Raw genomic sequence first — 26172 nt, forward strand, 5'->3', positions numbered from 1 at the left:
ACAACACAAAACGGCCGTCGCCCAAAACGGGTCTTGTCGGATCCTCCAGAGACAGTCTTGGTGCTTTTACGCTCTTCAAGTACCGGTCACCGTTCTCGTCGAATTCGTCTAATACGACAAAGAGTTCATTAAAGCAGTTGTTCATGACTTTGGATAATACTAAGTCCAAGATTACCTTTTTGATTTGCTTAAAATGAAACTGAATTCTTCATTAACAGTACAATCGATGAATTTTATATCTAAGTACGTTATTAAAGGTTTCTTCATATTCATCATTGATGTTATTTTCGACATCGTTACGTCATCAAGTTGTAAGGAAATGATTCATTCATTAGTCGTGACGATTCACGTGAAGTCAGATATGCTCAGAACCTTATGACGCACAGAATTGTAATGGCCTTGTTTAATAATATTTTAATAATAATAGTGCGTTGATCCTGGAAATTATTGACAAACTATTAAGTGCTAAGCAAGGGCACAAATAGAAAAGCTGTTTATTAAGTATGCCTCAAAAATTGTTGGTGTTGGTGGTAATACACACAGCGAACGAATGATTTTCGCCGGTATGCCGATGGGAAAATCATGATTGGTCTCACTGATCGTGAGGCGACCATCGATGAGACCAATCATGCTTCACCCATCAGCATTCTATTTTTGACAATACGGCGAACCTGATGTACTGAAAGCGAATATTGGTCAACGTCTTGGTTATTTAACTGGTGCAGGGCAGACGAACGAACTCAGTCTCAAATGGTTACCTGTTACGTAAATAGCACAAGAACACCGCCATCCGCCTTGAAGTCTGGGTCATAACTGGCCTCTCCAAATTTACACCGCTGAACCCGGTCTGCGGTTCTTCTCATCCATTTTTTGCTTAGCTTTAGTTTAAGGTATAACATAACGTGATTTTTCGGTGGACTTTGTAAACAAACCTAGAACGAAGAGTCCCCGATTTTGTTACATTTTCCCCCGCTTTTGCTCTTTCACAGATCGAGCATTGTCACAAAATGTTAAAGCCTTGTAGTTACAATGGAGTTTATAACCTTCCTGCAGGAATATGCGAATGGTTTAAGTAGTTTGTAGGCAGTATCGCCCTATCCATTTGACACGCGGCATCCATACGTCCTTGAGGACAATTGCGAGTTCAACCTCGTATCTCAAGGTTACTCTGCTCATGTAAGAGTGCCCCTAAATTGTTCCTTGGTTTAGGTATCAACATGCAGAATAATTTATTCACAAACTAAATTAGCTATTGGGACACTGTGCAAAATTTTGCTATACTTTGACTATTTGAATATACATGAGTATTCAGACAGAGGATCCTAGTTTGGACTATTCTATGTGGAATGATTTACCTTTATATATCTACACCGGCGTTGCCAGACGTACCGATTTTTAAATCAAAATTAAATGTCCCGCGCGGGATAGGCTCAGTCCCGCTTTCGGGGATAACTAGATCGTGCGTGCTGAGGAAGCAGGCTAGGCTAAAGGATGGCTTTTTTGGCGACCAGACGAAACTGATTTTAAATTTAAATTTTTTTTTCTAGACTTAAATTTATAAACCTGCAAAAAGGAGTTAGTTTTCGACAATGGCGGATCCAGGGGGGGGGGGGGGTCATGACCACCCCCTGAGCTGGTTCCAGGACTTAGGTGGACCACTAATTGAATATAATGATTTTATTTATATATTTTGTCACCATACAGATTTTATGTAACTACATACCTTCAATATTTAATTAATTTAATATAATATAATAACTTTGTATAATGGCAAACGTTTGGGAACGAACGCATCTAAATTTGACTATGTGACCCCCTCCTGGCGCCAAAGCTGGATCCGCCCTTGGTTTTTGACATGATTGAAAATGCTATATCTATAAATATAAAAATGAATTGCTGTTCGTTAGTCTCGCTAAAACTCGAGAACGGCTGGACCGATTTGGCTAATTTTGGTCTTGAATTATTTGTGGAAGTCCAGAGAAGGTTTAAAAGGTAGATAAATATGAAAATGCTCGGAATTAAATAAATATAACAATTTTTGTTTTTCTTTTGATGTGTCCCCCGTCGCCGCGTCGGACGGATGCCTTTGGTTTGTTTTAAGTTTATTTTATACAAAAGTTTAGGTCTTTTATTTATCGATTGAGGCATCACGGAGTCTGCCGGGTCAGCTAGTCTTTAATATAATTGACAGACGATATTTCGGTAGATAACTTATACGAAGAATTTAACTTGTTGAAATCATCCTTATCCAAGGACAAAGAATACATCCGTATTAGTGGGAAATTGCAGACACCACCGTCACCACCGCAAAGAAATGGCGTCAGCTCTTTCAACAGTTGGCGTTTCGGCTTGAAGGGTGGGCTATCCGATGTAACTATAGTTGAGACCTTAGAACTTATATCTCAAGGTGGGTAGCGCATTTACGTTGTGTATGTCTATGGGCTGCAGTAACCACTTAACACCAGGTGGGCTGTGAGCTTGTCCAGTTCGTCCACCCATCAAAGCAATAAAATAAAAAACAGTTTTCTTGCACACGTTTTTTGATGAATTTAAAATGGATGCCAGAAATAAATGCTCCATTTTAATGAGACCAGAATTACTCATCCAGTTTAATCTACAGCTGTCCTGTGAAGAGTTCTTCATCTTTAAGGATACCTTAAAAGAAGCTAAATCTTCATAGAATTATCATGAATAAGTATACCTATCTTAAAAATAAAATTGTAATTTGTAATTTTTTACACTCCTAAAAGTATTGTTTGAAACGCCATATTTTGAATAAAACTTTTTGATTCTTTGATCTCTTTGATTCTCTTATTCAGAAGACAAATAAGAATTTAAAGAAAATCTGGTTTAAAATATCATATTAAAAAAATTCAATGCCTATTTTTGCTATATATCATGTACACGTTAGGGGCCATCCATAAAGTACGTCACACGAATTTTAGGACTTTTGAACCCCTCCCCCCCTCCTTGTCACAGGTTGTCACATTTTTATAACCCCCCCCTCCTGATGTGACGTCACACATTTTTTTAATTTATGTATGTATTTAAAAATAATCGAGAGAAAACAGCTATTTTCATTTTTTACTTATTTTTATTAAATAATAATCTAATAAAATCAACATAAAGTCCAACATTTCATAAAACCCATTCAAAATTCTCGTGAATTTGAGTGTCTCACTTGCATTACAACGCCGCTCTAGAAGTTAAATGACGTTGCATGAGAGATTATCGCATAGCGAGAATGCTAAATTATTAATAAATATAGATCAAGTTTGTAAATTTTTAAAATTTTTAATTCACATACAAACTTTGCGTTTTAGTATTTTAAATTTTAACATGTGACGTCACAAAAGTATTGACCCCCCCATGCCCCTTGTCACACGATGTCACACTTCGGTGATACCCTCCCTCCCCATTAACGTGTGACGTACTTTATGGATGGCCCCTTATTTGAACTCAAACAAAACGATAATAAATTATAATATTAGAAATTTTTTTTCTGTTCCACTTTCGACGAAAGAATCCTGATTTTTTCACTCAAAAAATTCAAAAATCCCGACACGACAAAAATAAAATCTGGCAACGCTAATCTACACTGCCATAAAATTCGACAAATAATTTTGAATTATTTATTGCCCAATTAATGAATGACATGAATTAACTTTTCCACGTACTGTCGACAATTCTGTACGATTTTTGGGTATAAAAACATCTGTGCAGATTTACATTGCTTCATATGGAAATTATAGCAAAATAATTTTATAAAGGTGGTTGTATAAAACATGATTTATTATAGTATTACATTTAATTGGAAAATACACAAGTTGGCAGGTCATCGCCTTGTGACAGTAACAATATATATAAATACAATAATGTTTACATTTTTCTTTACTAGTCTTCCAAGAAGAAATATTGACCGGCTCGCTTTTGTTCTATATCCTGAAAAAGAAAAAAGAAAATATTATTTATATTCAGATTTAAGATGAAAAAAGGTTTCAATGAACTGGTTCATTGTCAACAGTGAGCATTTTTCATGTAAGTACATAATATATATTTTAGTCTTGAAAGTATACAGGAAAAGTCTGGTCGAGATGTACACATGACACCACCACTGAACACTACCACTAAACCACCACCACTAAATTTTATACAGGCTAATATTTTTATTTAACACGTAAAGAGCACTTAATAATTTTATGCAAAAATCATTAAGGCTAATAAATGTATTTCAAATTGTGATAAATAATGTTACCTTCACTGATGCATGTTTGTTTATCCTCGGTCTGAAATTATTAGGATCCCTGCGGAAGGTGATTCCCAAGAGTTCCAGGAATTTGTTCATCCCATTGAGGAGCGATTGAGGCGCATGTGCGGTCGCATTTGACGAAGGTGTACCCTCAAACACGATTACTCGATCAGCTAGATATGTAGCCATTATAAAGTCGTGCTCGACAACAAAGCCAGTGCGTTTGGCATGGAGGATGAACCTAATAAAAAGAAGTCCTTAGTTCATAAATAAAACTTTGTTTTTGTAACACTTATTTAAAAAAGATACTAGTGAATAGCCAAAAACGAGAGATACTAAAAAAGGATAGACAGATTTATTTAAATATCATTAATTATATTAAAAAAATATTCCTAGTAAAAAAAAAAATTAAATTAAATAACACACCTTTTAATCACTTTAGCTGCTACCAAACGCTGTTCAGAATCCAAGTAAGCTGAAGGTTCATCAATAAGGTAAACGTCAGCAGGTTTACCAAGACACAGAACGAGAGCTACTCGCTGTAACTCACCACCAGATAGATTTTGGACTTCCTGGTCCATAATTTCTTCGATTTTCATTGGCTTCATCACATCAGTGAGGAACTGTAACATAAATATTTGTATACATTATAAATATGCCTGTTGGTAGCTCAGCAACTGTTAAAGGATATTGCCTTCAGGAACATGAATTTTAATTGCATTTTAAATTAATGAGTTCAGGAAAATGTTAAATTTTGATTTTACTCTCATAATTACAATTTCAAAAAATTGTCAATGTAATATATTATTAAACACAGCAATAAGCTTTTTATTATAGCTTTGATTAGTTTTCCTAATTTTATTTAGATATGTCTTCACAAACCTGTGGATGTATATAAGCATCTCTAATCTTGTCATGCAGTAAGCTCCTGACAAGTCCCTGTGATTTCGGTGAAATCTTTTGGGGTTTATAACTAATGTGTAACTGCGGAAGTTGACCTGAACCTGTTTACAAAATAAATAAATCAATTCATAACAAGCATATAATGACAGAAATTTAAATACATCTAAGCCCCTATAGACTGAAGAAAATACAAATAAAAAAATATTACACACACTATTATTTCAGAGGTTCTTAGATATTTTAAAGTTTTAATGGTTTTAGGTCTAGTTGCTCCCCAAGCAGTGCTGATTTTCTTGAATAATGGTTTCCACTCCATACCAGCTAGATCTTAAGCTTGCCTATGACAGCAGATTTTTATTTATTGCGCAGATGGGTGGATGAGCTCATAGCCCACTTGGTGCTAAGTGCTCATTGGAGCCCATAGTTAACAACAATGTAAATTCCATCACCTGGCATCAGTCAGTCATGGTTTTCTTTCAATGCAACAGCTGCCCCACCCTTCGAACCATATTACTACTTCTCAGCAGAAATAGGCAGGGTGGAGGTACCTACCCATACAGGCACACAAGACACTCCCCCACCAGTAATTAGGCAAATTATAATTTTTGTCAGTTTCAGTTTTATTAGATGATGTTATTACTTCAGCATAGAAATCAACTACGAACATTGGTTAAGTAGGTATTTAATAAAAAAAAAAGAAGTCTGCCTGTGGGATTGGAACACCGACACAGCATCTCTAGGTACAAATTCACGGCCTTCTTATCCCCCTGGCCACAACAACATCAAAAATATGAAAGTCTTGTATTTTGGATTCTAAATTTTTATTGAACATCTTATTGTAAATGTGACATCGGCTTATTCCTAAGATATGAAATCTGATATAAAAATACAAATGAGACTTCAAACTTATGCTTCAAGGTGGGTACAGACATTCATGTTGTTCCAATAACCATTTAATGCCAAATGGGTAGGGAGTTCATTCATCTAGCTATACAATAAAATAAATAACAAACTAAATTTAAATGATTATTAGCTAACTTTCACCTGTAATTGGCATGGGGTGAGGATAATTGTGATTTTTAAACGATTAATATTTAAACTGCTCCATAGAGTATAGTTTTAAATTATATTATTTACAGAACAAGAAAATATTTTGTAAATATATTTTTTTATTTTGCAATTACCTTCCGGACTAGAGATAGACTCCGCGTATTTTAAACACTTTTGAAATACTGGATGAAAGAACAAATCGAATAGTTCTGTTCTGGCCATATTAAATACCGAAACTAACACTTAAAATAATTCAGTCTTTACACATCCATAACCTCAAACTTAAATATGTTAAAGAAGTCTTTTTTGTATATTTCACGTACACTTAGTTTCTTCATAAATTAATAAAAACACGTTTACATTTTATCGTAAATAATAGAGTTTCGGTGTAATTTAAGCGTTGAGTTTTTGCACAAAAGCATTTTGACAGTTTATTGAAACTTTCACGAATTTTGACATACGTCATGTCAGTGTTGCTAGTTAAAAAAATCGTAAATACATTCGGATACACGCAAACCTGTAGGGACATAGACTGACAATGTTATTGTTGTATTAAAGAATTGTATTATATTAAAGAATAGAGTGAAGTTATGAGATTTGTTTTATTTTGTCTATTTTGTGTTTCTTCAGGTTTAAATGTGTAATAACGATGGTTTATTAACTATTTAATATCTGTGAAAGTGCACAAATATGGGAAAATGAAATAAAGCCGCTAAACGTAGCTTCTCGGGAACTACTAGGTCATAAAATCCCTTAAAAAAGAATAAGTAGAATAATAAATGATAGAATCATGCTTCAATTAGATACGTTGTTTTAAAACGAACATTTTCTTTTTTTATAAATTATTAATATTCAGGTATTACGAGTCATTAGTAAGTCATAATTAATACACGAACAGAATTGTGTTGATGTAATTAGTTGTTAAGTTTTTCTGTATTTTTTTTAATTTTTGTAATTATTTTTAAAAATAATTTGTCACGTAATATTGTCTTAAAAATGTTTCTATTTTAAATATGTCTTTATTTCTGAGATATACCTATTGAAACTTGAGAATTTCAACCTATTATCTCAATAATATCCCCATTGAATAATAATGAATTTGGAGCAGCATACTGTCTTAAAGATTTTCTCCGAACTAAGATATTAAAATTAAACGCAAAATTAGCATGTTTTTAAAATTCTTTAAACATTTTAACGCAAATAATTATAAAAGAGAGAAATTATTTGGGAAAATATTTCATTGACCTTATTAATCCTATTTCTTATTATTTAAATATTTTCTTATTATTCTTACCTTCATCAGGTTCAAGATTTCCAGCCAACATTCTAATGAATGTTGTCTTCCCAGTCCCATTTTCACCAAGTAATACTAAAATCTCAGAATCTGAGAACTCTCCAGGCATCACACGCAACCCAAAATCACCCATCATTTTAGACATCTCTGGGTATTCATAATGGTTCATCCTTTTTATCTAAAATATTTTTAGTTGATTCTATATTCTGATTTATTTATTGTAAATTATCTAATTTGAAACAATAACGCAGTAAGACAAATTTCATATATTTTTTAATTTTTAAGTACTTTTTTCATTACCCTCATTTGTGATAATAATACAATAGTAGTGGATAAACAAGCTGTGATATCTTACCTCTTCTTCGGTAGCTGACTCAGCTACCTTGAACACAAGCGATTCAGTACGGAATCTCATGTTTTCGGTGGGTACAAACCCATCAAGGAATATGTTTATACCTAAAATAAATGCATTAAAATTTATTCCTGTTGAACTTAATGTTACAAATTAATAGTACTGTTTATAAATGAATAATAGCCGTTATTTCAATTAAATTAATTGTTTAATACATTCAATCAACCAGATAAATTGTTATCTAGCAATCTACCATATTTATTCCTGGTTTTGTTTATCTTATTGGAGGGTTTGGAAGTGATAACAAGCAACTGCCTAATTTGATTTCGTTAAAGCATATTGTTTCTGATTGTAGTTGCAGATTTATTAAAATAAATATCTTTTGTATCCAAACAGGCAGATGACCTCCTATCAATCAGGTGTTATTATTGTCGTCAGTTGCAAAGGTAAAAGAACTATTTATTCCATTTGGATCCTTTGGAGTAGAACATTCAATTGCTTTGTAGCGGAAATATGTAATATAGTGCTAAAACCTTGAATAATCTCCTACTACACAACTACACACTTAAAGAACTAAAATTTGTAGAATTCAGGAGTAAGGTTGAGAATTAAAAAAAGTGTTGTTTTATGTATTGATCATGAGAAATATGTCAGGAAAGATATTTTCTGATATATTTCTAGATTAATATGCTGACTTTTTATTGCCCTTGTACGCAGACGAGCATACGGCCCACCTGATGGTGAGTGGTTACCGTCGCCCATGGACTTCAGCAATGCCAGGAGCAGAGCCAAGCCGCTGCCTACCGCTGACTATTTCACATAAGACTCTTTGACCTCAAATCATATGTTGATGACAAGATTATCTCACATTTCAAAACATACAGATTTTATGCAAAGAAATTATAAGGAATGAAAGGAATTAACATCTATGTAGTGATCAGAAAAACCTGAAAAATCTTACCTTCTCTAACGGAGAAAGGCATAGTCACAACACCATATGCACCAGGTACACCGTAAAGACAACAGATAAAATCTGAGAGATAATCCAACACTGACAAGTCATGTTCCACAACAATGATGAACCTGAATGTGAAATTTTTTATCATAATTATATCAATGTTTTGTTAAGTATTTCATGGAAAATATGTTAGTTATTTAAGCTTAAGCTTTGACTTTTCCTTTTACATATATTTTGTAAATACATATACTTTTTTTAAATGAACCTGTTAGAATATAAAGGAGAAACCCCATTTTGGGCCTAAGCGTTACACGAATGGGATATGTACCAAAAAATTCGTCTATTTTGCTTGATTAACCTATTAAAATCTTAGCTTCATTGACAATGGCCAAATGTAGAAAATAAGTTGAATTCAATTTTTTGTTTTAAACAATCTTTGTAAACATCTGCAACACTTATTTCAATATCCGTAACTAGCTCCACAAACGTGCGGATTAGAATTAGAGCATCCATAAAATAGGATCGATTTAGTGGAAATCAAGTGTAAAAAATAATTAATACTCTTTTGCTTTAGGATAAATTACTGTTTTTATAGGTATTTTAATCAATGTAAATAGAGTATGGCCATCGAATCGTGACACTACTTACAATGGCGGCAATTCAAAATATCTACAACTGACAACATTAAATATAGCATGAAAGGGTAGTTTTGCATTTTTATATTAATGTGACTATGCCATAGAAAAACACAAAGGTATCAAATCGTGTTATGTTATCTTTAATGTTGCCAACTGAAGATATTTTGGATTTTGCCGTAAAGCAGTAATGCGTTTCAGTTTGAAAGGCGGGGCAGCCGTTGTAACTATACTGAGACCTTAGAACTTATATCTCAAGGTGGGTGGCGCATTTACGTCGTAGATGTCTATGAGCTCCAGTAACCACTTAACATCAGGTGGGCTGTGAGCTCGTCGAAGGGTATCTAAGCAATAAAAAATTAAAATAAAAAAGGCATGAAATAAAATGAAATGAAATGTGATGAGATAATATGGGAGCACGTAATAATTTATATTTTATATAAAAAAGTTATCATATAAATATAGTTTTTCATAAAAAAAAGTTTTCATTAAAATTAAAATAAGACTGACCTAAAGGTCTTAGTTACCAGGTCATAAAATCCCTTAAAAAAATCATTTCGTGCGAAGCGCGTTTCGCATTACGTTGTTTTTAATTTTTGGCTTTCGTTCGTTTTCGTAGACAACCTAACGCGCGATTTCTCGTAACAGGTTCCATTTTTATTTTAAGCAACCTGTTGCTGCAACAGGTTTCGTAAAAAATTACTTATCTTTAGTAGGAAATAGCCTCAAAAATATCGTTTTTATTAAAATATCTCGAATAATAAACATAACCTAAAATGTAAACATTGTCTGATTTTACCAATTTGGCCATTGCTGGGAGACCTGAAAATTGGGCTCATGAAACCTTCTTAGGTATTGTAACTTATGCCCAAATTCTAGCACTGTAACGCCAGGCCCAAGTTTGTATGGATTTCGGGTTTGTCCTTTTGTATTTTTTTTAAAGCAACTAAGATTCATCTTTTGTCAATAAGTTATTTTATTGCAAATAAAGTTAAAGTCCATACTTCCGCAAAGAGCTTTGAAACAATCATGTATTTTAGTTAGGAAATCTGTTGGCTCAACCCATCTAAAATTGTTGAAGTCTTGCTTGAACATTATTTATACTATAAAAAGTGGCAGGGTCAAATAGTAATTCCACATGGGTAGGTACCAGCACCTTGCCTGTTCTTTGACATGTTTTCTAGTTTGCAGCAGTAGTTATCCTGTAAACTAGACTACACTATATATATACATATTCATATTGCAGTGACTGTGGGCTTTCATAATGATAAATAAAAAAATTAGATACATTTTTTTATTGCTTAGATGGATGGACCACCTCGAGATATAAGTTCTAAGATCTCAGTATAGTTACAACGGCTACCCCACCCTTCGAACCGAAACGCATTACTGCTTCACGGCGGAAAATAGGCGGGGTGGTGGTACCTATCTGTGCGGACTCCCAAGAGGTCCTACCACCAGTCCCACTACCATGAAACATATTTAATAATATGTTTCATGAGGGTAATTTAGTTATGCTAAATGTTTATGACAAAGACCTACTTGATTGCAAGTTAAGGAGCATTAACTGTTCAGTTTGGACAAGACTGGAGTTCTTTCGACGAATATAAAGAAGTTGCTTTCGCATATTGGACGGTTGTAAAGTCATTTGACTGGAGGCCAGATATGGGGAGCGGTACATATGGCGCAGAACCGGACCGAGTGGAGAAGATTGACATACAGTCACGATCCTCAGCATTGAGGGAACGACCAGAAGAAAGAAAGTAATTTTAGCTTTGCTATTTCATGAAATTGGATGCAGCTTTATTTAAAAATAAATTTGAAATTAAACATACTGTATACAAACGTTTGGATGTAATGCTTATTATACCATTGCAACAGTTCATGGTTTTTTATACAATCTAATTATTGATTTAGAATTTGGAGCCATTTGTAGTGAAAATGCTTAATAATGAAAAAATTATTTGCTTACTTGTCAGGGTGGATAAGAGATCTTATTGTGCGGGCAGCGTTAAGTCGTTGCTTTACATCTAGATATGAGGATGGCTCATCAAACATAAATATATCCCCATTTTGAATGCACACCATGGCACATGCAAAACGCTGCAACTCTCCTCCGGAAAGTGCCGCAATTTCACGATCACGGATGTGTGATAGATCTGTGAGAGATCAATTCAAATTAAATCAAATTTGAAATCCTTAATAAACAAGAGCAGCACTTAATTTCTATACACAAATCATTAATGATAACTCTACTACATACTTATCAATAAATATATTTCAACTTAAATAGGCATACTCTTTGAGGAACAAAACATTATAATTCGATTATAAAAATCATTACAGGAAAGTGTATGCTGGGAAGTGATAATATTATTATATTCTTCCAGACAAATTCCAAAATGATATCGACGCTTGAAAGGCAAACATGACTAAGCGACAATAACTGATTTGTACATAAATGATAGGCAATAACCATATTCGATATGCAAAAAAAAATATTCTAGGTCTGTTAGAATCATTTCAATTACAGCTACTAGCTTGATTCTACAACAGCTAGATCCGTTAAAATAAATTTTGTTTTTAGGTATTTCAACTTTAAATTAGTCTATTGTAAAGTTCATGCATTGTCGCTTAGTCACTTTTGCCTTTCAAGCAGCGATGAAACTTACCAAGCATTCTACATATTTGAGACTGGTTTTTCATTTCATCTTTTTTGTCTAATAGTTGACCGACAGTTCCCTTTACAGCTTTAGGGATCTGATCTACATATTGAGGCTTAATGAGAGCCTTTAGATCATCTTCGAGGATCTTGGTGAAGTAATTTTGCAACTCAGAGCCTCGGAAATGAGCAAGTATCTCTTGCCAATCTGGAGGGTCCTGACAAATAATGTAAAATGTAAGAAATGCTGTTAAAAATAACACAGTAAATTTAAAATGGTATTGTATTGATTTATTAATAAAAGACGTACATAATAAGTTTTTGGCATAATAATAAGGCCAAAATCATTTTGTGGATTGGAATTATTCCTTGCTATGTAGTTTCTGTTTTTTTTGTTGGTATCCTATTAGGCTATTCTAACTTCCAGTTGGGTAGGCGAGTTCACAAGCTCAACCTGAGAGGAGTTGCTAAAAGTGGCCTTAGCAAGTGCAGTGCTCCGCTGAATCACTGCACTTGCACTGTGCTGAATCACTGCACATGAATTTAAGTCGTCGTGGCCTAAAGGATAAGACGTCCGGTGTATTCGTATATAGCGATGCACCGGTGTTCGGATCTCGTAGGCGGGTACCAATTTTTCTAATGAAATACGTACTCATCAAATGTTCACGATTGGCTTCCACGGTGAAGGAATAACATCGTGCAATAAAAATCAAACCCGCAAAATTATAATTTGCGTAATTACTGGTGGTAGGACCTCTTGTGAGTCCGCACGGGTAGGTACCACCGCCCCGCCTATTTCTGCCGTGAAGCAGTAATGCGTTTCGGTTTGAAGGGTGGGGCAGCCGTTGTGACTATACTGAGACCTTAGAACTATATCTCAAGGTGTGTGGCGCATTTACGTTGTAGATGTCTATGGACTCCAGTAACCACTTAACACCAGGTGGGCTGTGAGCTCGTCCACACATCTAAGCAATAAAAAAAAAAAAAATCTACCATTGTATTGGATTTACAACCCATTGTGAAGATGGGGTGAAAAACTTAGTGGGTTGTGTCTATAGGGTAATTCGTGCATCACAGTGTTTATTAAATGTGTTTTTAGATCTTACAGTGTAACGACCCAAGTTGGGCTTCTGCTTGCCAGCAAGAATCTTCAGTGCAGTAGACTTTCCTATACCGTTCTGGCCAACAAGACCTAGAACTTCTCCTGGTCTTGGGATAGGCAGGCGATGGAGCTTGAATGAGTTTTTGGAGTAACGGTGGGTAGTGTGTTTCTCCAAGTTAGATGGGATATTGATGATGGTGATAGCATCAAAGGGACATTTCTGAAAATATTTTAAATAATATTGTTAGGCATATCATTAAATCACTATCAAACATTTTTAAAATTTTTTATTGGTTAAATGACTAAAGGAGAATTTCATTGAATAAGGTGTTAATTAGAATTAAAATAAAGTTTTTGCATTCATATTTTGATGTATTGTTTTACACAGTATCACTTTTGGAAAATAGAGCATTCATACTAATAATGTATTAAACATTGGAGAATAGTAAAAATTATCCATTTTAATGAATTTTACATGAACTTCTGCTTTATAAAAATAATAGTTCTTTCGTTTTTATGTGAATACAATAATTATATTTTATGTTAATGCATATATTAAATACGTAGAAAACTGATGTCCGCTCACCTTCACACAAATACCACAACCGATACATAGCTCCTCAGAGATGGTGGCTATCTTGTCATTAGGAGTGACTTCGATGCAGAGTTTTCCCATACGTACAACAGGACAACTCTTCTTACATTCCTGCCTACATCTCTTTGGCTTGCAGCGATCAGCATTCACAATAGCGATACGAGTTAGCTTGTCGGTTTCCTCGTGATCTTTTCGTCGAGACATTTCTGTTGTTTAAAATGTTAATTTAATATGTGGCACAAAATACGATTATAACCTCAATAGCTGTATCATATGTTTATGAAATTTTTAGTTTCGTACACATTTATTTCTTATTTATAAATTTTTTACATCGTTTGTAGGGTTAAATTTTTATGTGTTTGAGTTAATTACCTGTTAAAAGTAAGCGAACACTGGCGAAATACTGCCTGCATTCGCGTGTCCATAGATTTCGAAACGTCAAAAGGACTCGATTTTTTATTTCATATGGAGAAGCAAAGGAGATATTGTTTATATTATTACTAATTTTCTTTTGCGGAAGTGTGTGTATGTAACACTAGAATTTAGTCTTGACCTTTTTGACGAGATGAGTGCCTAAATTGCTGATTGTGTGCATTTAAAATAGCAATATGTTGACTTTTTTGCATAGTACTTTGTTTATTTTTTATTTATATTTAGTAGCATTTTTCTAGTGTTCGTTTATTTAGCATACTAGGAGATTGATATTCTCTTAATTTAAAAATATAATATCCAATCTAAGTATAGAGCTTATGGAGGTAAATTGGTCTACATCAATTTATCATCAATTGATTAATTATTCATTAAATGACCCAGGTGACGTCATATACCCCAAAAATTATTGTCACAACTACTCCACTGCCTGAATTAATACTTTTTTAAATTTAAATATCGCTAAGGAAATTATGAATTAAATATATAACGCAATTACTAGCGGTGGAGCATTTTATGAGCCCGTACGGGTAATTATCATCACCTTGGCTCTTTCTGCTAGGAATCCGCAATGCACTTCAATTTGAGCTGTGTAGTCCTACAATAAAACTGAGACATAGAGCTTTTATTGTCTCAAGGTGGGTAACGGCATTCACGTTGTCGATATTTATGGGCTCGTATATCCACATATGGTATTGAGTATGTAATGATTCTAAGTTTAATCTACAATAAAGAGTAAAATGTGTGTATGAATGAGACTTTTTGGCGGGAATGCGAGGAGTGAAGTTGTGTTTTGTTTTATTTTGTCTATTTAGTGTTTCTTCAGGTTTAAATGTGTAATAACGGTGGTTTATTAACTGTTTAATATCTGTGAAAGTGCAAAAATGAGGGGAAATGAAACAAAGCCAAAGACAAAATAAGAATTTATATTAAAATAAGACATGACTTAAAGGTCTTAGTTACCAGGTCATAAAATCCGTTAAAAAATTATAGCTGATTGCTTCTTTTGTAGAGCGCTTTTTCGTTTTCGCAGATATTGCCACTGTTGGCATTGGCTGATAGGAAAGTTGACGGACGGTGATCATAAAGCAGCAAAATTGTACACAGAGTTCATAATTTTTTTATTTTTCCTTTCCAAGAAATTATTTCTGTTTTGTAAGTATTGCCATTTTTACTGTTAAAATTATGTTTACAGAAGCCATTAAGTCTGAAATTCTAAATACAATATTTTACAAGAAAAAAAAAAACACAATTTCAACGTAGCTTTTTTTGTAACTTTTTATACAGGTATTCATAGGCAATGGATATTAAATCATAAGTCCTGTATAAATAGTAATCAAGATAAGGAAATAGTTGTGATAAATACATGCATTCATGATGTTGATTAATAGTTAGCTTAATTAATAGATAGAAATGTGAGAAATACACATGCGATTAAAATGTATTTATTCCGAACAACAGCATTCGGACTATTGGTCTACCGGAAAAAACCACTTACTCACACAACACGTATCAAATATGTTCCAACGGGGGACATTTTCAAGGATGAAAGGATCATTTTAAGCAATTTTTCTAATTTCCATGGAGTAAACGGTACTGAGGTAGCTTGTTTTATCGTTCTACGTAAGTAATGGAACCATTCCCGTAATAGAAGACAAGCAGTATAGCACTGACCATTTAACACAATAATATTCCCCGAATCCTGATCACGCAGGAGCAAGTCACTGTCGTCGCCCTAGACACGTCCTTGCAGATCCATCAGATCCAATAACTCTTGCATTAGATACCTTCAGCTCTAACACTAGGGGCAGGCTGAGGATCCCCGGTAACCGTACTCGTCGAACTCGACAAAGAGGTCGACGTACAACCTAACCCATGCATCAGCTCGCTGAGTTTCTCGCCGGATCTTCTCAGCGGGTCGCGATTCCGATCCGGTAGTAGATTCATTCGCGAAGCAGTTGATCTTGATTTGTTAGGTCTCCTTCGGAGGCGCTCGGGCGGCTGTTAGCAAATTCCACCCCTTCTGACTGAGCCTTTGCTCGCCCACCTGTCCTGGTGGAACTGGAAAGGCCTCCGGGCCACCAGTAAATCTTCAATCATAAAAAAAAAACAATAATACTTAACGGCACACACAGGGCAAAATCCCTTAATAAATGTATGCTGAGCTCAGGTCACGTTTTTATAAATATATTTTAGGCTGGGGTCTAATATCGTACGAGATGCTTGCGGTAAGGAAGCACATAAATTACGTGGGACCGTTGAAGCATTCTACAAAACGACTACCATCACCACTAGCTAGTACATCCGAATTCCGCCTGGGTTAAAAAAATGCTAATATTACTAATTTCTCTTTAATTTTATCTTTATTTCTAGAACATGCTTGAAGTTTGCATAGACAGTTTGGAATCCGCGATTAATGCTATTTACGGTGGTGCGGACGAGTTGGAAGTTTGTAGTTCACTTACTGAAGGCGGACTTACACCGAGCCCAGGGCTCGTATCTCAGATTGCGTCCGTTGTATGTATAAGATTTTCGTAAAAATTCACAAATAAATTATTTTGCGACAGACTTTATAATACGGATTCACGTCTCCTTCGGAGGCGCTCGGGCTGCTGTTAGCAAATCCCAGCCCTCCTGGCTGAACCTTTGATCGCCTGTCCTGGTGAAATTGGAAAAGCCTTCGAGACACCAGTAATCCTTCAATCATAAAAAATAATTATGGATTCATTCTTACGATAACATTAAGTTCAAAATTGGAACTTATAAAACTATGAATAAAAAATATGATTTTTCTTCTTCGAATTTTTTAGTATGGCAATCGGCTTCTTGCAGTATTGTACATATTTGCTAATGTCCAGTTTAAAAAAACGTATGTACTTACATATTTTTCTTAAAAAAAAGAAATGAGATGAAGTAAATTTACTCGAGACTGTCATCAATTGGCAATAAATGAAATGGGATGAGATGAAATAGTCACGCTAAAATGGTGGCTATTTACTGAGACTTTGGAAGAACCCGAGAAGCCACATTCAGCGACTTTACTTCATTTTCCCGCACTTGTGCATTTTCACAGATGATAAACGGTTAATTGCCGTTATTATACTTTCAAACCTAGAACAAATCACATTAAATAAATAAAACAATTAACAGAAGTTAGCTAATTGCTTTCCCGCCAAACAGTTATACTAATATTTTTGTATGTTTAAACTTTATTATCAATTATATTTATATTGTTATTTAAATTGTTTTATCGGATTTACGTTATGAACATATGCACCGTAGGCATTTCAAGCGTTAAAAAGTAGCGCAATATGTATTGTGGCCACAGCTATAGACTTTAGTAAGACTTGAGGTATAAAGTGCAATAGTATGGCATTAAAATTCTACCGCATAAATCAAACATTTTTTTTCTTTATTCCTTTATTCTTATTAAGATTTTCTTAAACGTGTGATTGTTTGTAGGTAAACAATATTAAAAATGGACGACTGATTCATAAATCGTGTTCTCAGTACAGCTATGGAAAGAAAACTCTTAAGGTAGGTACCTACATTTTATTTGTTGATATGTTTCATTTGATTTGATTTTCAAAATAAAATATCTTTGGCTATACTATTTGTATCTGGCTGGTTTTGGTATCATTAAAAGTTTAAATTTTAAAAAAGGCAATTCCAAATTCAAAATAGGAAAATTCGATAATTTAGAAGAAATTCGATACATTTTAAAATTTTACTACAAAAAAGTTAAAAATGCAACGCAAGCCGCAAAAAAAAATTGCGATGTTTATGGACCTAGTGCAGTGTCTGTGAGAGTAGCATAAATTTGGTTTAAGCGTTTAAGCGAATTTTAGAACAACGCGATTCCGTATATTATTATCATCATCATCATCATCATCATAATCGGTTGCTCTTGGCAGAGCAGTCGTGGTCATCTGGAATTCTTGCTTATTAAAGCCTTGACAGATGTTTTCCACAGTTTGCGAACCGAGGCCCGGCGCACACACTCGTCAAGTGGGGTTTCAGTAAGGTCCTTCACCTGATCAGTATATTATTATACTCGATAATTATTTTCAGGTTCCCAAAGTGAACGTCATGATAAGATGTCGAACTGGTTCGGATTTCTGTTACAACGATTTCGAAATGGACACAATGCTATCAGACATTGATCATTTCAAGCAGTTTGAAATAGACAGATTCGTTTTTGGCGCTTTAACAGATAGTCAGGAAATAGACGAAAAAAACTGCAAAAAGATTATTGAGAGAGCATCTCCTACGCCTGTGACATTCCATAGGGCGTTTGACGTTTGCAAAGAACCCAGTGCTACCATTACAAAAATTATAAATCTGGGATTTAATAGATTATTGACCAGTGGGCAGAGATGCACGGCAGCGGATTCTGAAGCATTAGTATTAATCAGAACACTTATAGAGACTTTTTCTGATAAAATTGAAATTATGCCCGGAGCTGGTGTCAATGTCGATAATGCCAAACTATTCATAGATATGGGTTGTAAGATTTTGCATAGCTCATGTAAAATAACAAAATATTTGAATAAAGCTGGCAATAATTTGAGGATGGGTGAAGGTGACAGTGAATTTATTTATGTTACTGATGAAAATATCGTGAAAGAAATGAAACTCAAAATGGCAAATTAAATTTAGATATTGTATAAGTAAAACTTTCAAGTGTTTTTTAAATTGCGTTTTATTCTGGACTCTTTATTCTAGAGCTCATGCAACTCCCGAACCCTTCCGGTGCTTGGTAAGTTTAATTATGATTTTTCATTTAATGTTAAGATTTTTTTTTTTGCTTAGATGGGTGGACGAGCTCACAACCGACCTGGTGTTACGTGGTTACTGGAGCCCATAGACATCCACAACGTAAATGCGCCACCCACCTTGAGATATAAGTTCTAAGGTCTCAAGTACATAGGCGGCACTGAAAATTTCGGGAATTAACGAAGTGACACAACATTAGTATTTAAAAATGTATTTATTGCTTTTCGAAGTATTCTCCGCGAAATTTGACACATTTTTCCATACGATGGAACCAATCATTGAAGCAACCATTTCATTCGGAAGTTGGGGTCTCCAAAATGGCCGTTTTGTAGGCGTCCACAGCTTCTTCAGGTGATGAAAATCTCTGTCCACGCAATTTATTCTTTATTTTAGGGAAAGTATAGAAATCATTAGGGCTTAGGTCGGGGTTGTACGGCGGATGGTCTAATAATTCTATGTTTTCTTGCTCTAAAAACTCTTTTGTTCTGTGCGCGGTGTGAGAACTCGCATTGTCGTGATGGAGGATGATGCGGCGGCTGCAGTTCTCTTTACGGAGTTCAGAAACGGCCTGTGGCAAACAAATGCTAGCATACCATTCTGCATTAACCGTTCTTTGTCCCTCAAGAGGGATAGTCGTAACATGGCCGGTTTTGGAGACAAACGTGGCCACCATTTTTTTTGCAACACTCCGTGAACGAACAATTTTTGTAGGCTTTAACTCATTTTCGAACACCCAAACTCGTGACTGGTTTTTTGTTTCGGGTCCGTACGCGTATATCCAGGATCCGTCACCTGATACAATGTTGTATACAGCATTTGAGGATTCTGCGTGGAATCTTTCGAGAGTTCTGACGCACCAAGTAACGCGAGCCGCTTTTTGCTCTTCACAGAGCGAATGCGGTATCCATCGGGAAAACAACTTTTTTACACCTAATTGTTCATGCAAGATTATTTGTATTTGACTCATGCCAATGTCTAAAGTTGCCTGAATTTCGCGGTATGTCACATGTCGATCTTCCTCAATCAGCTTACGCACAGCATCAACGTTTTCTTGAGTGACTGCAGTTTTTGGACGACCTTGACGGGGATCATCACTGAGCTTGACACGTCCACGTTGAAACTCAGCAAACCAGCGATAAATTGTGGTTTTGGATGGGGCTTCATCACTAAATGCAGAAATCATCCGGTCAACACACTGTTTTTGTGTTAAACCACTTCGAAAGTCATAATAAATCATCGCTCTTGAATTTTCTCGAGTCAATTCCATTTTCTCAACGACTAAACAAGTTTGACAAAACCTCGTGACAAGACCGAGAATCTTTTTTTAAATAAATAAATGGTATTCGATTTTTAAAACCAAGGAGTTTTCAATTAAAAAGATTTTAATATGACAGGAACAGTGGAAATATTCCATTCCCGATACTTTTAGTGCAGCCCTCGTATAGTTACAACGGCTGCCCCGCTTTTCAAACCGAAACGCATTACTGCTTCACGGCAGAAATAGGCAGGTTGGTGGTACCCACCCGTACGGACTCACAAGAGGTCCTACCACCAGTAAAGTTGTACCAATACTTATTAATTTCTCGTATTTTTTTCCCTACTGCGTTGTAAATAATTTTATTGTTTATTAATAGTATTTTGTACTAAGTTTTAAAATAGTTAAACTTTTGTAACTTCCTTAGGTATCGTGATTTCCAAACCAGAAAGACTCCTGTTATATCCCTGCCCTTAACTTTGTAAAGTAAAAAAAAAAAATGAATCCATTTCCGGCCGGAAACAAGACTAAAGTTGGCTTGCAAATACAGTAATAAAGGAAATTACTTTCGAGGCAACAACGTGCCAGCTGCGTAACCGCATAAAGTCGAAGGCAATTTGGCATAAAAATCGTTACTTATTGAACGCGGATACATTTTTTTTTTATCTGGAAAAGACACGTAATTATGATTTCATGACATTTTTATCGTAGTTGTGCGGTGAAACTGGGTGGCTATTCAAATTTGATGTGGATTGTTAATAAAAAATGGTAGGTATAGAAAAAAAAAAGAGAAAGATTGTGTTGAAAATGATGCGCCAAAAAAACCAGCAGCGTAACAACAAGTTCTTTTATTTGTGCAAGAAAGCAGAAAGCAGATAGAAATGGCGGCATGGCTTGTTTTATTAACACTATCCCCCCTTCGTTGGCTTTGGCTAGCGGCAGTGGCGGAAGGGGGCGTGTTAACATGGCTTGGCGGCTTGGCTGGCGGCAATGCATGACAGGTGACGTCAGGTCCGTTACAATTGGCTATTCCATAGTCTATTAGATCAGGAGAAAGTACTTGAAACGAAACAAATACTGTGGATGGGCGCAGTTCTTCTAGATCTGTTTCTTTAATTTCACGTAGGGTGGTGGTACCTACCCGTACGGCCTCGTAGAATGCCCTACAAAGATTATCCCTGTAAACGTGTCAGACATTTGGATATTTGGAGTCGATATTTCGAGCGTTGTTAGCGTAAAAATAAGAGAAGAAATAAGTTTAGTATAGTTTCAAGTCGTTGTGGCCTTTGACCACAGACATAGGTTAGGCGGTGTTACCTGCCCTTAACGACTCACAAGATGTCCTACCATCACTAATTATGAAAATAATGATTAATAATAATTAGGTGCACTCACGTATATTCAGTATTTTCTTCGATTACTGGTTGTCATTTTTCATATCTGCAATGCTAAAGGCTCAGCCAAGCTGCAACCTTTCGGGGTTATAAGTAATCCGAGCAACCTCCCAGTGTCGACCTAGCTGGCAGTTAGTTAAATATAAGTACTTATGTACTTAGGAACCCCTGCCTAGAAATAATATTCCACTCGAGGGTAACTTGGCTTTTCTGTGTTCTTTGAAATTCTTATGTCTGTTAGTGATGGTTATCATAACACGAGTACTTGCTCTCCAATGTGACGTAGACGTGTCTAATGATAAAAATAAGGCATTAAAATCGAAGTGCATTGAAGCATGTTAAGTGTTTATTTGACATTTTCAGTACGTTTTAATTCTGGTTCTGTACTAAAGTAGGTATAATTTATCATTCGCATGCCAAAGAAAAAAATGAGGGTTGTTAACCATATCTACGTATACTTTTTTTTTTAGTTTCACTGCAAACAACAATTGAGCTCGGATCAACAAGTCACCGATTCAACTATTGAACTTGGCATTTAAATGTTTGTGGATCGAACTTAGTGAACTCTCTTTTGTTTTTATAGTTTACTAGCTGACCCGGCAGACTTCGTAGTGCCTCAATCGGTAAATAAAAGACCTAAGCTTTTGTATAAAATAAACTTAAAACAAACAAAAGGAATCCTTTTCGATCCAAAGGAAAAACAAAATTGTTATTTTTATTTAATTCCGAGCATTTTCATATTTATCTACCTTTTAAACCTTCTCTGGACTTCCACAAATAATTCAAGACCAAAATTAGCCAAATCTGTCCAGCCGTTCTCGAGTTTTAGCGAGACTAACGAAGAGCAATTCATTTTTATATATAGAGATAATTTTTAATTAATTTATTAGATTTTGGAGATATTGATGATGTTTATTTGCTTTAAAATAATTGTGAGTACAGAAAGTTTCCCCATTGTGTTTCTCGCCAGATCTTCTCAGTCGATCGTGTTTCCGATCCGGTGGTAGATTCTGAAAAGCACTGCTCTTGCTAGGGCTAGTGTTAGCAAATTATCTCAGGTTGAGCTCGTGAGCTGGTCTATCCGTCCAAACGTAGCTGGAATAGACCCTTAGGCTCTCAGTGATTAGGTAGGTTAAAAAAAACAACAGAATTAAGTAGTAAATTGTGAGGTTAATCGTGTTTGGAGCTTTCGCTTTTTTTGCGCCATGTCATCGATGTCGGAACAATCTTTTAACCTCTCATCAATCATCGGGATTTTTTCAAGAAATACCCGGTCGTGATGCGCTGTTTTTACAAAAGCATGTATTTTTGAGTTTTTTATTACAGCAGCTGTGGAAATGGAATTGAAAAAATGAAATCTGTTGTAGTCATGTACCTAGTGAGTTTATGTCTTTTTTAGTTTGTGTTTACATTGTTTAAGTTTAGTTGTTGTTGGACTGACCAGATCCGCACTACCCTCGACACCACAGTTCACGATGCTCTACACTCGGCGGCAGATAGAGGCAAATGGCGTGGAATGGTCCGTAATAAACTCTTGTTGCGAGGAGATGGTCACGATCCCAGTTTTGAGGAAACCGAAGCAAGAAGAAGAAGAAGATCATTGGACGAGCTCAGGGCTAACTTGGTGTTAAGTAGTTACCGGAGCCCATGGATATCAACAACATAAATTTCCCTGCCCACTCGGAGTCATGACTTCTAAGTCAGAGTTCAATAGTACAACGACCGCTCCACACTTTAAACAGGAAAACATACCTAACCGTGCGGATTCAATGGACGTGCTATCACCAGTTACAAAGATTATCTCTGGAAACATAGACCTAAATATTTGGATTTGTAAAGTCGACTTTTCGTGCCCTGTTTAGAATAATTGTAGGCAGCGGCTTGGCTCTGCCCCTGGCATTGCTGATGTCCATGGGCGACGGTAACCACTCACCACCAGGTGGGCCGTATGGTCGTCTGCCTACAAGGGCAATAAAAAAAAATAGAAATAATTATGTATAAATTTAGGTTCACATATATTAATATTTTCTTCGGTATTCGTGCCTTAGATATAATTAAAACTACTTTTACGGCTTAATTTCATATATTTTCGTTGTTATTATAATATTATTTGTTAACCTTTCGAATAATTTACTGTTTTCGTGGTCACGAATAACTAAGGCGTTATTCATAGATCTTTTAGTTAAAGCGTAAGCTAGCACATTTTTCAAATGTAATGTAAGAACATATAATCGTAAAAGTTGTTTTAATTATATTCATATAGTTTAATTTTGCTTTATAGTTTTAAAGTAGGATTTAAGGTAAAGCATGCCTATAGTAGTCTGTAACTTCAACGTCCTCAAATAAAACAAAGACATGAAATAATTTATTTTTATTCTCGTGTACTTATTATAATACCAATCTTATTTTAAAGGTACTAGGGTACAAAATAAGGCTATACCGTGAAAGGTTAAAATGCTTTAATTATGGCATTTTGCTACCGTGCGTTTACACCTATTATTTACATCGACTTAATCTAAGTATAAGACGATAGGTTTGGTCGAAATGCATAGTATAACTAAGATATTAAAGCGTTTCCTTACATATCAAAGCGAATTTACTTAATTTTTTAATATTTAAGGCAATCACGAAACACCTTAAATCTAAATGGTATTGGTAAGTATCGTGGCGAAGTGCAGGAGTTGGAACCAATAACAAAATTTCAGTAATTCAGTCAGAAATTAACTAAGTTCGTAGGTATTACTCACATTTAAATAATCTAAACGTATGACTTAATAGAGAATCTTAGTGAATAGAAAATTATTTATCGGAACATTGCGAATGACAAGCAGACCGCGCTATTAATACGCTGTTAACTGGCGCTAAAAATGTAAAAGAAAGGAAAATAATCTACATATTTGTATTTTATATCTGATTGTGGACCGATGACTACTAATCTAATCTAGGGGTAGGATTATAAGATGGTTTTCTTGATTAGGGATCAGTTTAATTATTTATTTATATAAAGCGACTAATTTAAAACTTTTTTTACGATTTAGCGTTTTTAATTGTCCATCAAATTATTTCCGATGACCACCTTAGTCGTCAGTGTTCGCATACACTGTACGGCATTCGAAAAGTTGAAAAGAATATAATTTAACAATGAAAAAATCGAGATCAAACTATAAAAGTAATTTTAATTATGTCTACAACTCGCGAAGACTCAAGAAGATGAAACAACAAAATAAGTTGCAAGTATTCTCACCCAATAGAACACGGAATGAATATGAACGAACTATGATTGACATTTACTGTTTACGTATAGTAATATCGACGGAAGAAAGCCGAATTGTCGAAACTTAAACTTTAGGCAGCGGCTTGGCTCTGCCCCTGGCATTGCTGAAGTCCATGGGCGACGGTAACCACTCACCATCAGGTGGGCCGTATGCAGGTCTGCCAACAAGGGCAACAAAAAAAAAAAAACTTGAAACTTTACAGCCTTAGAGCTAAAGGCTTAAACTATTGCAAAACTTCACAACTCAATATTTATATAGATAGAAAGTTGAAAATTGGTGTGAAATTTGATGAAAAAAAAAGATGAACTATTTAATTTTAGGAAAACCTCCCGTCGATATCTATTCAGATTATTATTAATCTAATGCTTGTTAGAACGATCGTATATATAAATTGACTTAAATTGACATAATTATTTTGTTATACATTCAAATCAATTGAAATTTCGTCAGCAATTAACGAAACACCCACCAAATATATAATAGTAAAATATGAACACATTTTCTTTTTATGAATATTTTTTGTTCACGTATTGTGTTCAGAAAATCGAAGAAGGCATGTGAGTTTCTTAAAACTGTTAAGAATCATGCGAGGTTATGATGTCGCGGGGAGTTTTTTTGGGTTTTCATATCATTACAATAATCCAAACTACAAGTTTATCTTAAACTATGACTGAATGTCTATTGGTCTTCTTGTCTGGCGCGTAGGGCTCTAGTTTAGCTGGTTCTGTGTTGAGGGCGCTGTAGTCTACTGGGAAAGGCGGCTGTGGGAGAGAATCTTTAGGAGGCACCAGCACCCATTGGCCCGGACCGTTGGGGTTTTTCCCCATCAGCCAATTAGTAAAGCAGTGGACGAATGTACCGTAGTCTAAGATTAGATATCCGTTCTGAAAGTAAAAATGTATTTTAATTCTTTTAATAGCATTAAAAAAAAATTTTACATGAAGAAGCAAGGCTTAATTTGAACTAATTATTCGCTTTCCTTTGTTTTGAATATCGATTAGAAACGTAAAGTTGGCCTTTATAGCAAGACTATATCTAATATTTAAATAAAAGGTATGATGTTCGTTTGTAAGGCCATCCTTTGAGAGCGTATTGACAGATTGTTTTTTTTATTTTATTTTCATAATCCGAAAATGAGGGTTTTGTTTAAGAAAAAAAATAATAAAATCTCTGTAAAATCCACAACAAGACAACCTGCTAATAACACAAACAAATTTATTTGCATTTAGACACGTTTTACGGG

General features: G+C 35.0%; 3 protein-coding genes across 4 annotated transcripts in view; 1 reads left to right on the forward strand and 2 right to left on the reverse strand.

Moving 5' to 3' along the window:
* Positions 1-3774: 3774 nt before the first annotated feature.
* On the reverse strand, positions 3775-14386 carry pix (ATP-binding cassette sub-family E member 1 pix). The gene is made up of 12 exons (XM_028183161.2): positions 14173-14386; positions 13792-14006; positions 13210-13425; positions 12114-12321; positions 11414-11600; positions 8810-8931; positions 7852-7952; positions 7497-7674; positions 5132-5253; positions 4676-4872; positions 4256-4490; positions 3775-3942 (listed from the first exon to the last, which is right to left on the reverse strand). The coding sequence occupies exons 2-12, from the start codon at positions 14002-14004 to the stop codon at positions 3895-3897; spliced, it is 1827 nt and encodes a 608-aa protein (XP_028038962.2). The 5' UTR covers positions 14005-14006; positions 14173-14386; the 3' UTR covers positions 3775-3894.
* Positions 14387-15251: 865 nt separating this feature from the next.
* LOC114249518 (copper homeostasis protein cutC homolog) lies at positions 15252-18924 on the forward strand. Of its 2 annotated transcripts, none has more exons than XM_028183122.2 (4): positions 15252-15384; positions 16603-16746; positions 17692-17766; positions 18301-18924. In XM_028183122.2, exons 2-4 carry the CDS (start codon positions 16606-16608, stop codon positions 18880-18882), a joined length of 798 nt encoding a protein of 265 aa, XP_028038923.2. In that variant the 5' UTR covers positions 15252-15384; positions 16603-16605; the 3' UTR covers positions 18883-18924. The 2 variants fall into 2 exon arrangements, with proteins under 2 accessions (XP_028038923.2, XP_089584793.1); XM_089728667.1 differs by lacking the exon at positions 15252-15384 and adding an exon at positions 15736-15852.
* Positions 18925-24010: 5086 nt separating this feature from the next.
* LOC114249525 (uncharacterized) overlaps positions 24011-26172 on the reverse strand; it is an 83272-nt gene continuing 81110 nt past the window's right edge. Inside the window, exon 8 of the mRNA XM_028183132.2 lies at positions 24011-25813. Within this exon, the coding sequence (XP_028038933.2) occupies positions 25589-25813 (225 nt within the window). The 3' untranslated portion in view covers positions 24011-25588. The remainder of the gene's footprint in view (positions 25814-26172) is intronic.

The sequence above is a fragment of the Bombyx mandarina genome, chromosome 07 (genome assembly GCF_030267445.1).
Source record: "Bombyx mandarina strain Sakado chromosome 07, ASM3026744v2".
NCBI lineage: Eukaryota > Metazoa > Arthropoda > Insecta > Lepidoptera > Bombycidae > Bombyx > Bombyx mandarina.